The sequence below is a fragment of the Hyperoodon ampullatus genome, assembly GCF_949752795.1.
Source record: "Hyperoodon ampullatus genome assembly, chromosome: 3".
Classification (NCBI taxonomy): Eukaryota; Metazoa; Chordata; class Mammalia; order Artiodactyla; family Ziphiidae; genus Hyperoodon; species Hyperoodon ampullatus.
In genome coordinates, this window is record NC_136916.1 from 137,337,735 (window position 1) to 137,351,366 (window position 13,632).

At 37.1% G+C, this 13,632-nt stretch overlaps 1 protein-coding gene across 5 annotated transcripts in view; it reads left to right on the forward strand.

The window, feature by feature from the left end:
* The window catches only part of KIAA0586, a gene marked incomplete at its 5' end in the record, with an annotated part of 114,289 nt that overhangs the window by 8,417 nt on the left and 92,240 nt on the right, over positions 1–13,632 (forward strand). For all 5 annotated transcript variants that reach the window (XM_079699607.1, XM_079699603.1, XM_079699604.1 and 2 more), the window contains 6 exons: positions 2,102–2,276; positions 3,020–3,241; positions 5,565–5,718; positions 6,970–7,137; positions 8,147–8,270; positions 13,247–13,379. In XM_079699607.1, the coding sequence (XP_079555733.1) occupies positions 2,102–2,276; positions 3,020–3,241; positions 5,565–5,718; positions 6,970–7,137; positions 8,147–8,270; positions 13,247–13,379 (976 nt within the window). The remainder of the gene's footprint in view (positions 1–2,101; positions 2,277–3,019; positions 3,242–5,564; positions 5,719–6,969; positions 7,138–8,146; positions 8,271–13,246; positions 13,380–13,632) is intronic.

A 13,632-nucleotide genomic window follows, 5' to 3' on the forward strand; every position in this document is an offset into this window, starting at 1 on the left:
AGGTTGCTTAGAGCTTGGTTGGGGAGAGAATAGGCAGATATATGAAGGAATGCATGATTAGAGCTGCGAGAGGAAACATTCAATACACTGTTAAACTGTTCTGTACAGACATTTAAACCATAGGATGGCTGACTATCAAGCCTCAGTTGTGTGGTATAGGAAGTAAATGCAAAAGTAATTAATGAATGGAGAGATCAAGAGGAAGTGTTATGAGAGCAGGCTTATTGAAAAAGGTAAGGCTTTTGTTGTATCTTGAGGAGAAGGATAGAGTAAGTTGGGTGAAGAAGGTTGAGAGAGTGAGAAAAAGCATGGAGTCAGCTGTGGGAGCGGCATGGCGTAGTCAGTGAGAGCAGTGTGACTCAGGAAGAGGTGGTTTTGGGAGGAAAAGTGCAGTATGTATAGGGCAGGGCCAGAGGATGGAGTGTGTGGAAGGCCAAACGGGAAAGTAGCCTATTCAGTTGTCTATAAGGAATGATTTTAGATTTTTGAATGGTGGGAAAATGTGTGTGGAAAGTTTTTAAGCAATTAGAAACGGGAAGAATGAAATAGTTGGCCAGAGATGACGGTTTTGTACTAGAGCAGAAGTCTGAAGGGAGAAGTGCTGTTTGAGAGAGAAAGCTTGGTGTCATGGGACGATCTCTGGGAACTGGTCCTAACTCAGCTACTTACTAGTTCTGTGACGTGATCAAGTAAATCCCATTACCTCTATGGACCTCAGTTTCTTGATGTGAAAATTAGGAAGGATGGGCTACTGGGTTCCCCCTACCTCCATAATTCCATGACACTAGTCCTGCAATTGTGATGAAATAATTGACAAAACCTGATGACTCAGTTGGGCATGAGAAGGTAAACGGAGGATAGAGAAGTTAACTTCAAAATTTTGAGAATGAGAGAAAAATGATGCTCTTAATAGAAATGAGGCAACATCAGTGAGGAGTAAGTTTAAGAGCTCTGTGGCCTTCTTCAAAAATCAAAGGGTGGGGGACTTCCCTGGTGGCGCAGTGGTTGAGAGTCCACCTGCCGATGCAGGGGACACGGGTTCGTGCCCCGGTCCGGGAAGATCCCACATGCCGCTGAGCGGCTAGGCCCGTGAGCCATTGGCCGCTGAGCCTGCGCGTCCGGAGCCTGTGCTCCGCAACGGGAGAGGCTGCAACAGTGAGAGGCCCGCGTACCGCAAAAAAAAAAATCAAAGGGTGGAAATTCAGCAGCTGGAGATGGAGCTCATTCCTATTGATTTTACTTAGACTTACCTTAGGGACTCTTCAGTTTTGTCAGTGTTTTCTTTCATTGATTTCTTTTAGGCCAAATACAGCACAAAATTAACCAGTCTTTTTTTTTTTAGGTGTTTAGTTAAATCCCTTACAGTGAATATGCATCTATTTTCTGGACTCTTTTTTTTTTTGTGGTACGTGGGCCCCACACTGTTGTGGCCTCTCCCGTTGCAGAGCACAGGCTCCGGACACGCAGGCTCAGCGGCCATGGCTTACGGGCCCAGCCGCTCCGTGGCATGTGGGATCTTCCCGGACCAGGGCACGAACCCGTGTTCCCTGCATCGGCAGGCAGACTCTCAACCACGGCGCCACCAGGGAAGCCCTCTGGACTCATTTTTAATCCAGACTGCTTAGTAGTATATTTTGTGCCCATTTTAATAAACTAGGTGACATTTATTAAATCTAAATGAGTTAGAATTTAAAAAATTCTTTTCAGCAGTTTTAACAATCCCTCTTGGGTTGTCTTACTTTGGGTGTAAAACTTGATACCTAAATTCTTAGAGCCTTTTCTGCATGTTTTAAATTTGTACTTCTTGACTATAAATCATTTTAATTGTGCCCATGTCTTTTCCACATGCATAAGTCATATTTTCTGAAATATCAGTGCCTTCCAAGGAATTACCTTTTTATTTCTTTAGTGTGTAGTGACCTGAGCCTTAATAGATTTCATTAACCAAATGACTGATAAGATGCTGATAGTGAAAAATAGGGATTTAACTTTTTAAAAAAAATCAAGAAAACTCACCTGCAGCAGATTACCACTTGTAGGTATTTCTTCTAATGGTTCAGTAGAGGTTACTGAATAGATTTTATTCCTTTTTTATTTACAGAGCTCAAAGCATCCCTGTCTTTAAGGAGGTAAAGGTACAGCTTTTAGAAGATGCCAGCGCAGAAAAGGACCCTATTATTCAGGAGAATAGAACTTCACCCAGTGGAATTGATTCAGCTGCAACTGTGGCTGCAGCAACTGCTGCCGCCATTGCAACAGCAGCTCCACTGATAAAAGTATATCTGTTTCTTCCCAGATAGTCATTACTACTTTGTAAAATATAAAAATGTTTATTAGAAACTGATTCTGTAATTGTTGTGTCCAGCCATTGGCTAGGGATATTGCTGTCTGTAGTTGTGAATTATTTCTCAGAAGTTGTGAGATTTACCTCTCATCCCTGTGTTAGTTCTAGAAAATCCTGGACTTTCTTAGTTTTAGCGCTGAAAAATCTCATCTTGGGAACCCCTCAGTCCTGGGTATATGGGATGGTTGGTTATCCTTATTTTAGAGCTAGAAGGGACCATACAGACCATCTATGCCAAACCCCTCAGTTTGTAAATGGGAAAAATGAGAAACAGGTCAGAGTCAGCAATAAGGTCTTAGAGCTAATAGGGGGAGAGCCAAGACTGCTGACCTAACTCAGCCTCAGATTAGTGAAGTATTGAAAGCTACTTTGTTTTGCTATTTCCTTCTTTTTAATTTCCATTTAAGTATTTTAAATTTCCATTAAGTATTTAATTTCCACTTAAATAAAAATCGTATGTGACAAATTTGTTATTTTTTATGAGAGAAAAGATCTACTTAAAGATAACTATCTGCTGCCTTTTATTTCTGTGATTCTAAAAATAAAGGCATAAAATCATCAGAAATTTAGAGGGTAAAAGCTCTGGTTTGATAATTTCTCAATACCAATATTTTATATAATCTTTCTAGTAATTGAGCATATTTTTGATATCTTTGGATATTTTTACTGTTTTAGGTGCAGAGTGAGTTGGAAGCAAAGGTCAATACTGTTACAGAATTACTCAATAAGTTACAGGAGACTGATAAACAGCTACAACGCGTTACAGAGCAGCAGACAACCATTCAGAATAAACATGAGAAACTACACTGCCGTGATCATGGAAAGCAAATGAATATGTTTATGGAGCAGTACATTAGGCATCTTGAAAAACTGCAGCAACAACAAATAGATATTCAGGTAATAAAGGGATCACACATTCCATGACCTTTTATCACGTGGATCTCTAAGCTAATATTCATTGATTATTGCAATAGCTCAGGAGATTGTAACAGTTTTAGTTCTTAAATAATGATTTGCTTTTGTTCAGAATTCTTTTCCTCTATGGGGTAACTCTGCATGTTCTAGTTCAGACGTCTAGCTCTGTGAGACCTCTCCTTATAGTTGGCTTTTCCTTCTTTTGTGGTATTTCCGTTCACGGCGTTTTTAAAGGGCATTTATCGCATTGCAGTTTTTTGTTTACATCAGTGGCTCTTAGCCTGGGAATGTGCATCAGACTCATTTGGAGAGCTTTATAAATATACACGTGCTTGTACCTCTCAGAAAGCCTGAGACAGCAGGTCTCAAATGGGGTCTGGGAATCCTTGAAGGCTCTCTAATGATTCTGTTGCACACCCTTGGATGAGAACCACCTAGTATACTTATTTGCTTCTACATTTACTTAATTAAAAAGAATGAACATTCTTATGCCTTTTGAATATGAGGCACTGGGCTATTATAAAAAGAAGAGTTATCCTCACAGAGAGCTGATAGTATAGTTTCTTATTTATTTTGGAATTTCTAAGTCCTGGGATACTACCCAGCACTCAGGTACTCAGTATACTTTATTTCTGAATGAGTGAATGACCAGCATCGTAAATGCTTTGGGTTTTTTTTTATAAATTTATTTATTTTATTTATTTATTTTTGGCTGTGTTGGGTCTTTGTTGCTGGGTGCGGGCTTTCTCTAGTTGCGGCGAGCGGGGGCTACTCTCCGTTGCGGTGCACGGGCTTCTCATTGCGGTGGCTTCTCTTGTTGCGGAGCACAGGCTCTAGGCACGTGGGCTTCAGTAGTTGGGGCACGTGGGCTCAGTAGTTGTGGCACGTGGGCTCTAGAGTGCAGGCTCAGTAGTTGTGGCGCATGGGCTTAGTTGCCCCATGGCATGTGGGATCTTCGTGGACCAGGGCTCAAACCCGTGTCCCCTGCATTGGCAGGCGGATTCTTAACCACTGCACCACCAGGGAAGCCCTGCATTGATTTTAATTTACTTTTTTTCCCTACTTAGTATGCAGTTTTAAAACTTTTAAAAATAAAATTAAAATATAACATTCAGAAGAATATATAAAAATAAGCTTATCATAGCTCAATACAAGATCACAGAGTGAACACTAATGTCCTATTATTTTCAAGACTTCCTAATAGAGCTTGTCTTGAAATTTTCATGGGATTAAGGTATTATTTTTATTGGAATGATTATGGGCATATAAAATAAAGTTTTAATAAGTACTCCATACATTGCTAAAATTGAGTGTGCAGCACGTTATCTGGAGAGACTAGGAGTGGGCCTATCAGAGTGCTGGTCCCCAGTCTACAGATAACTTTGCTTCTCTGAGCCTTGATTTCTTTACCTAGAAAACATTTTTGGTTCAGGATAGAATGAGATGACACATTTGAAAAGCACATTGAGTTTTTTTAAGGTAGTTCTAGGTGCCTGCCATTCATTTATCCTTCCATAAATAAATGCATAATTTATTAACTTTCTGATTTTGGAAGAATGGAATCTTTGCTAATTCAGACATCTTATTTATAAAGCCTATAACTACAGAGAAAATTGAACTTTCAATGAGTATTTTAGTAGTTCAGTTAAGGCTTGATGAAATGAAATTCTTTTTGAAGGGTGATCTCAATAAATCTTTTTGGTTTTTCTTTGCCTAGCATAAAACTCTTTTAAAATCAGTTTTATTAGTTAAGATACTTACACATTTCAGATGTTTTAATAGTGTTAAAACTGTGTTGTCACTATAGTTTCCATTTATATGTAAATGCATAAATTACTGCTGCTACTATGCGCAGCTACTGTTTTATTTGAGTGCTTTCTATCAATAGTTTTTAAACCTTTAATTAAAATAAAGTCTTACCATCCAGGATATAAAAGATGAGATGTTTTGGTTTTAAATTCTCTGGTTTAAGTAGAGGTCTAGGGCTAGGGTCCCTTCTTCCTGGTCCTCTCCTACCCTGCTTCAGTGTCTCTTGAGCCATCTCTGAGGTGAAAAGGAAGAAACTGAGGTTTAGAATAAATTAAATGATCAGGGCCACACTGCAGAGCCAGACTTAACCCAAGTGCTATTATATGCTTCCAGTGGCATTGCTGCTGCAGTGGATAGTTGCATGTAATGTATGTATTTTCATTGTTTATTAAATCTAATAGATTGTTTTCAAGTCTTCTAATAAATTTCAAGGTATTTTGTCCTCTAACTCTTTCAAATGATATTTGAAATTAACAAAGTAATTTTTGTTTTCTAGACTCACTTCATTAATGCTGCACTCAAGACTAGTAGTTTTCAGCCTGTTACTGTGCCCCGTTCTAGAGCAGTGGAAAAGTATTCTGTAAAACCAGACCATTTGAATTTTGGTAGCAGTAATCTATCTTCACATAACACCTTTGCTTCCAAACAAGGTAAAAATATGTAGTTTTCTATGAATAAAAAATGCCAGCTATGAATGTTCTTTGCAGTATATAAGCTGAAAACTTACTTACAAGGTTGTGAGAGACTAAGTCTTTGTTTTATAAAATTAGGGTTTTTTTTTTTTAGGTCAGGTAAGTTTTAGATTATTTTGAAACTTGTTCAGTCAAGTTATGGATCATGTTCTACTTAATGGTTTTAATTAATAACTTTCATAAATTCTTAGAAGCACTTCTATATAAATTTAGAAAAATTTTACTTATCTAGCATCAAAAATGCTTGTCATCAATTCACCAATTTTCTGACAAACTGGCTATTTACTGTTTTCTTGATTCTGTCGGGAGAAACCATCTGAGTACAATTAGAAACTATTTCTAAATATTTTCAAAGAATTAGTAATGCAAGTCTATTTTAATGGAATTTTTAAAATCTCTTTATAAAAACAAAGGAATACATAGCTTATTTGTGTTAAACCTTTGGAATTTAAACTATATCAATAAATGTATCTCCAAATTATTGATATTTGAATAATGAACTAATGAAAATCAAGGGCCTATCCCTTTAATGATATACAGATCCATGTAGTTCAATATTGCCAACATTTGATTTGTTAAAACATTGTTGGATTACAGACATTTTAAAGGTTCCTTATACTTGCAAGGTGCTTTACGTTTCCCCCAAATGAGTGGGTCTTACAAAACTTTTGTGAAGTAATGTGAGTCAGTTTTTAAGTTGTAAAGGGAGGAAGATGAAGCCCAGAAAGGTTATGACTGCCTGCTCAAGGTCACCTGGCTTGAGAGTGAAAGTGTCAGAGCTACAGCCAGAACTCAGGTTTCCGCGCTCACCGTTTATAGTTGTCTAATGTATCTTGTACTCACTAAAGTGGGATCTCTCTAGATCAAAGTATATAAAAATTTTAAGACTTGCTATACTTAGCACCACATGGTCTTACCAGTTTTCATTGCCATGAGCAGTGTCTGGCTATGCCATTTTTCACCACAACTTGAATAGCACTGAATATTGTCATATTTTTTTCTTATTTATTAGGTATAAGTATAAAGTATTTATAGTCTGTATTCTTCTGGTTTTAGTGAGGATGAACTTATTTCTATATATTTGTTAATAATTTGAGTATCCTATATAATTTTGGTTTTATTTTTAAAATATGGGGAAGAGTAATATTACAATTTAAATGTTTTTAAAAAGTAAGTTAAATTTATTATTTTCTTTATTTTCTATTGAAGCACCTTCAGTAGAGGTTGAAGATACCAATTTTGATAAACAGAAATCTCCTTTGGAGACACCAGCACCTCGCAGATTTGCTCCTGTACCTGTTTCAAAGTATGATAAAATATCAAAGAGGGAAAATCCTACAAATAAAAAAGAAAATATGGAGATGTCACGAAATACAGGTAATAAAGCAATTATAATTAGCACCCACTACTTTTATTAGACCCATCTCAAATTAGGAACAGATTTCCACACTCATGATTTATAATTCTCTAATGTGCCTTGTAGTAACTGAAGTGGGATCTCTATTTTTAATATTTGTATTTAAATGATACTTTCTGGGCAAATCAAGCTTCTTTAGATTCTTTGTAGAAGGAGTTGGAGATATACCTTTATAATTATTCTGACTGTCTTCAACATGTTATTACTTAAACCTTTAATGAAAAAAATTTGTTATTAATAAATAAAAAATAATGCTTTATAGAAGGTAAGGTTGATTATCATGTTTACTTATATTGTTTTTAAGTGTGAATTTAAAATACTAAAACTCAGAGAAATTTAACATTTATTATTGTGTTCAATTGGAAAAAGTGCTAATAACCTTTATAAGTAACAGGAAATAATAATTTGTTATAGACACTTAAAATATAGCCTTTCTAGTAAAAGTAAGTAAAAATGTTAAATATAAGCTTTCATTTTTGGAGTCATTTAAATGCATTCCAGTCTTGTTTTGGACACATTTAAAGAATCTTAAGGAATTTAAAAGATAATAAAATCTTTAATTAATAAACTAACCTCACCAAAAAAAAAAAATTTTTGTTATGTAGTCTCATTAAAGATGAGGCTAAAAGGAAGATTCAACCAATAGTTGTTGTGAAGAAATAGTTAAATCTCCCTTTTACTGTTTATAAAAATAGTTCAGTTTACTGGGCTTTGTGATGATGTTACTTCTCATTCAAATTCCTTTTTTCTGTGATGGAAATAAATTCAGGCCTAAAATTTTACTGGTATAGTTTCCTTGAGTTATAAATATTTAGTTTTATTGTTGAATGTACATTGTAAATTGTAAAATCACCACATGATTTTTAAATCACCACATGAAACTAATTTAGTACACATATATGTGAGATAGTATATAAAAGAGAAATGAATTAGTACTTGAAAAATGATACTGTATTTCTTCTATTGCAGAAAATGTAGGACTCTTGGAACAAATTTTGAATAACTATGATTCTTTGACAAGAATAAGTGAATCTTCAGACAAAAACTTACTAACTAGATCAAAAATAGGATGGAATCCTGAGAGGAGAAACAGGTAAAAACAAGAGATTGGAATAAAAGCTACATTGAAAAGAGCTTTGTTTATATTTTTTAAATTTCTTTAGAAATTTTAGTGAATTTAAAACATTGCTTTTAAAAATTGTCTTAGATTTAGTTACTATTTTCTTCTGCTAATAGATCTTTCCTCTTTTCTATAATATAATTATGAATACATCTAATTTTCTCAAACTGGATTATTTACTATTCATTTCTGATGAAATGATATCTGGGATTTGCTTCAATAATAATCCATTGCAGGGGCTTCCCTGGTGGCACAGTGGTTAAGAATCCACCTGCCAACACAGGGGACATGGGTTCGAGCCCTGGTCCGGGAAGGTCCCACATGCCGAGGAGCAACTAAGCCCGTGCACCACAACTACTGAGCCTGCGCTCTAGAACCTGCAAGTCACAGCTACTGAAGCCTGTGCACCTAGAGCCCGTGCTCTGCAACAAGAGAAGCCACCACAATGAGAAGCTGGTGCACCGCAACGAAGAGTAGCCCCTGCTCACCGCAACTAGAGAAAGCCCGCATACAGCAACGAAGACCAAACACAGCCAAAAAATAATAATAATAATAAAATTAATTAATTAAAAAAAATCCATTGCAGGGTGGGGAAAACTGGGTTGGAAGTATAAATGAAATGAGAATAGCCATAAGTTAGTCATTTTTGTAGTTAAATAAAGGTATATAGAGGTCATTATACTATTCTTTCTACTTTTGTGTATGTTTGAAACTTTACATTATAAAGAGTTTTTAAAAAGTCAAATCTAAGCCACTATAATTTTTTTTGAATGTCATGAAAACTACAATAATAAAAACTAAACGTGTCACATTTTGCGTAATCTCATAAGAAGACATTACAATTTTAGTCCATTACATTTAATGTAATTACTGATACAGTAAGATTTATGTCTGTCATGTTGTTATATGTTTTTTTATATCTTAGGTCTTTTTTTATTCCACTATTCCTACATAATGTCTTTTTTTAAATTAAATATATATATTCTAGTATAAGATTTTAATTCCCTTGTTGCTTCTTTTACTATATTTTTTGAGTTATTTTCTCAGTGGTTGCCCTAGGAATTACAATTAACATCTTAATTTAAAATTATCTAGTTAGGGTTAATACCAATTTAATTTCTATAGGATTCGAAAACTTTGCTCTGATATAGATTGATTCCCTCCCCCTTTCTTTCTGCTATTATTGTCATACAAATTATGTCTTCTTGCATTATAAGTTTGTCTATACAGCTTGATAATTATTGCTTTATGTAGTTGTCTTTTAAATCCGATAGAAGAAAAGAGTTATAAACAAAAATAATTTAATACTGTCTTTTATATTTACCTATGTAGTTAACTTTTACCAGTACTCTTTGTTTCTTCACATGGATATGAGTTAGTTTGTGGTGTCCTTTTATTTCACTCTGAGGGACTCTTTTTAGTATTTACTGTAGAGTAGGTCTGCTGGTGATGAATTCTCTCAGTTTTGTTTATCTAGGAATGTCTTAATTTCTACCTTTGAAGGGTAGTTTTGCCAGATGTAGAATTTTTGGTTGACACTTTTTCTTTTAGTGCTTTGAATATGTCATCTCACTGCCTCTAGACCTCATGATTTCTGATGAGAAGTAAGCTGTTAATCTTCCTGAGGAAACTGTATATAATTAGTTATTTTTCTCTTGCTGCTTTCAGGATTCTCCCTGTGTCTTAGGCTTTTGACAATTTGACTATGATGTAGCTAAGTGTGGATCTCTTTGAGTTTATCCTCCTTAGATTTTGTTGATCTTCCTGAATGAGTGGATTAATATTCATTAAATTGGGGAAGTTTTTGGCCATTATTTCTTTACACAGTTAAATAGTGCACATGACCTTTTTTTTCTCTCCTAGGGCTATGTTGTATGTTGGTATACTTGATGATGTTCCACAGGTCTCTGAGGCTTTTAATTTTTTTCATCCTTTTTTTCTTCTGTTCCTCAAACTGGATAATTTCAATTAATCTATCTTTAAATTTGCTGATTCTTTCTTTTGCCAATTTGAATATGCTGTTTAGCCCGTCTAGTGAATTTTTGTTGTTGTTGTTGTTCCCATATCCCCTCCCTCTTGCATCTCCCTCCCACCCTCCCTATCCCACTCCTCCAGGCGGTCACAAAGCACCGAGCTTGATCTCCCTGTGCTATGCGGCTGCTTTCCACTAGCTATCTACCTTATGTTTGGTAGTGTATATATGTCCACGCCACTCTCTCACTTTGTCACAGCTTACCCTTCCCCCTCCCCATATCCTCAAGTCCATTCTCTAGTAGGTCTGTGTCTTTATTCCTGTCTTACCCCTAGGTTCTTCATGACTTTTTTTTCTTCTTAAATTCCATATATATGTGTTAGCATACGGTATTTGTCTTTCTCTTTCTGACTTACTTCACTCTGTATGACAGACTCTAGGTCTATCCACCTCATTACAAATAGCTCAATTTCGTTTCTTTTTATGGCTGAGTAATATTCCATTGTATATATGTGCCACATCTTCTTTATCCATTCGTCCGATGATGGACACTTAGGTTGTTTCCGGGTCCTGGCTATTGTAAATAGGGCTGCAATGAACATTTTGGTACAAGACTCTTTTTGAATTATGGTTTTCTCAGGGTATATGCCCAGTAACGTCTAGTGAATTTTACATTTCAGTTATTGTATTTTTCAACTCTCAGAATTTCTATTTTTTAAAAAATAGTTTTTATCTTTATTGATATTCTTTGGTGAGACTTCATTCTTTTAGGTTTCTTTTTGGCCATGTCGTGCAGCTTGCAGGATCTTAGTTCCCTGACCAGGGGTTGAACCCAGGCCCTCGGCAGTGAAAACGCGGAGTCCTAACCAGTGTACCACCAGGGAGTTCCTGAGACTTCATTCTTATACTTTCTTTTAATTGTAGTAGGTCATTTATGTTCTTTCTCTAGTAAGTCCAATATTTGGGGCTCCTCAAGGACAGTTTCTACTGACTATGCTTTTTGTGTGTCTGAGTTATACTTTCCTGTTTCTTTGTGTCTCACAACATTTTTGTTGAAAATTAGACATTTTAATGTGCCAGTTCTGGAAATCAGATTCTTCCAACAACTGCCACCCCCAACCAGCATTTGTTGGTATTGCTGATTTTTGTTGTTGTTCATGTTGTTGCTGTTTGTTAAGTGATTTTCCTGGACTAATTCTATAATTTTAATTCTTTATCATGTGTAGCAAGTCTCTATTTGGTTAGCTATGTCAGCTAATGATTGGAAGGAGATTTTCTTATCTGCTTTGAATGAATAAGTCTCCCTGTCTTTGCAAGGGGCTGTATGTGTGTGTGTGTGTGTGTGTGTGTGTGTGTGTACATGTTGGGGCACACCTTCAGTGCTCCAGCAGATTATAAGTCTGTCTTAACCTTAACTTCCTACTCACACAGAGCCCATGGTCAGTCAGATGTGAAAGATTAGGCCCTTTTTAGGTCATTCTTTTGCATGCACATAGCCCTGTACATGCACATGACCTTCTAGATCCAGTAATGTGTTGGAGCTTTTCAGAACTCCATCATGGACATCTCATTCCCCAAATTTTTGGTTTATTGTTTACCCTCTTGTTTGCCTCAACTGGCATGACCCCCTCAGGCAGCTAAGATGTTGAACAATTGGCACTGTTTTCGAAGAATGACCTGGGGATGGGATTTCTCACTGAAATAACTCTGAGTCAGGTCTAAGGAGAAACCCTGAGAATGGGACTTTTTTTTTGTTTGTTTGTTTTTGTTTTTTTGCGGTACGCGGGCCTCTCACTGTTGTGGCCTCTCCCGTTGCGGAGCACAGGCTCCGGACGCGCAGGCTCAGCGGCCACGGCTCATGGGCCTAGCCGCTCCGCAGCATGTGGGATCTTCCCAGACCGGGGCATGAACCCGTGTCCCCTGCATCAGCAGGCGGACTCCCAACCACTGCACCACCAGGGAAGCCCGAGAATGGGACTTTTTGAGGGGCTCCAAACTCGTTCTGACTTTTTAGTGGTTGTGAGGCTGTTGGTTTTCTTTCTTTTTTTTTTTTGTGGTACGCGGGCCTCTCACTGTTGTGGCCTCTCCTGTTGCGGAGCACAGGCTCCGGACGCGCAGGCTCAGCAGCCATGGCTCATGGGCCTAGCTGCTCCTCGGCATGTGGGATCTTCCTGGACCGGGGCACGAACCCGTGTCCCCTGCATCGGCAGGCAGACTCTCAACCACTGTGCCACCAGGGAAGCCCTCTTTTTTTTTTTTTTTTAATGTTTTATTTATTTATTTTGGCTGTGCTGGGTCTTAGTAGTGGCACGCGGGATCTTTGTTATGGCCTTTTTAGTTGCTGTATGCGGGCTTCTTAGTTGCAGCATGCAGACTTCTTAGCTGTGGCATGCATGTGGGATCGAACCTGGGCCCCCTGCATTGGGAACACAGAGTCTTACCCACTGGTCCACCAGAGAATTCTTGAGTCTGTTGATTTTCAAAGCTACCACAGAGTTGGGGAAAGGGCTCTGGGAATAGGGCGAGTTAAAAATGCCATAGAGCTTGCTGTTCTTGTCAGCCATTTTCTTACTTAAATATTCCTTGGGTTGTTGCAAGCTTTTGTTTAACTTCCAGTGTTCTGCAAAAGCTGATTTGACCATTTTTGCTAGTGTTCTCTTTACTCTTAACAGGAGTAGATTTTTAGAGATTCTTACTCCACCATTCCAGAAGTGCTTCTGCACGTTAACTTTTTCAAAGCAAAACGGTTTCCTGCTCTTTTTCTACTATCCCTAAACCAGTCTGGCCAGAGTAATCTTGTTTCTTGTAATTTTTGGTGTTTCATATGTTTAATCACATAACTGATTAATTCTGCTGCACAATTTTAATAAGACTCATTTAGAATTCATATTACTAAGGATGTATCAAAGATTTATATAATCAACTGTTTACTGAATTTATGACAATTTAGAAAACTTTAATTTTAAATCTTTTACAGCATTGACCCTCTATCCACTCAGAAATTTCCTTCCTATGAAGAACTAGGAACAGCTAAAGTGACTGTGCAGAAGTCTGATGATATTCTTCATGATCTTGGCCAAAAGAGGAACGAAACAAATGGCATACTCCAGGTAAGGTGGGAACAAGATACTAAAATTAATGATTAGTAAAGGTAAAAATTACGAAGAAATAAAGTTATCAAGACAGAAAGCAAGAGGAAGGATGAAGACAAAGCATGGAAAGACATGTCAGCCCAGCCTGTTCCCCTTACAAAACTTTTCCAAAAGCCCTCATCAAGTGATTTCTACTTAACTGCTCCTTGGCTAAGACTGAGCCACATGGCAACCTGTAGCTCTCCAGCTTCTGTTGGAGAGGAAGGAAGGT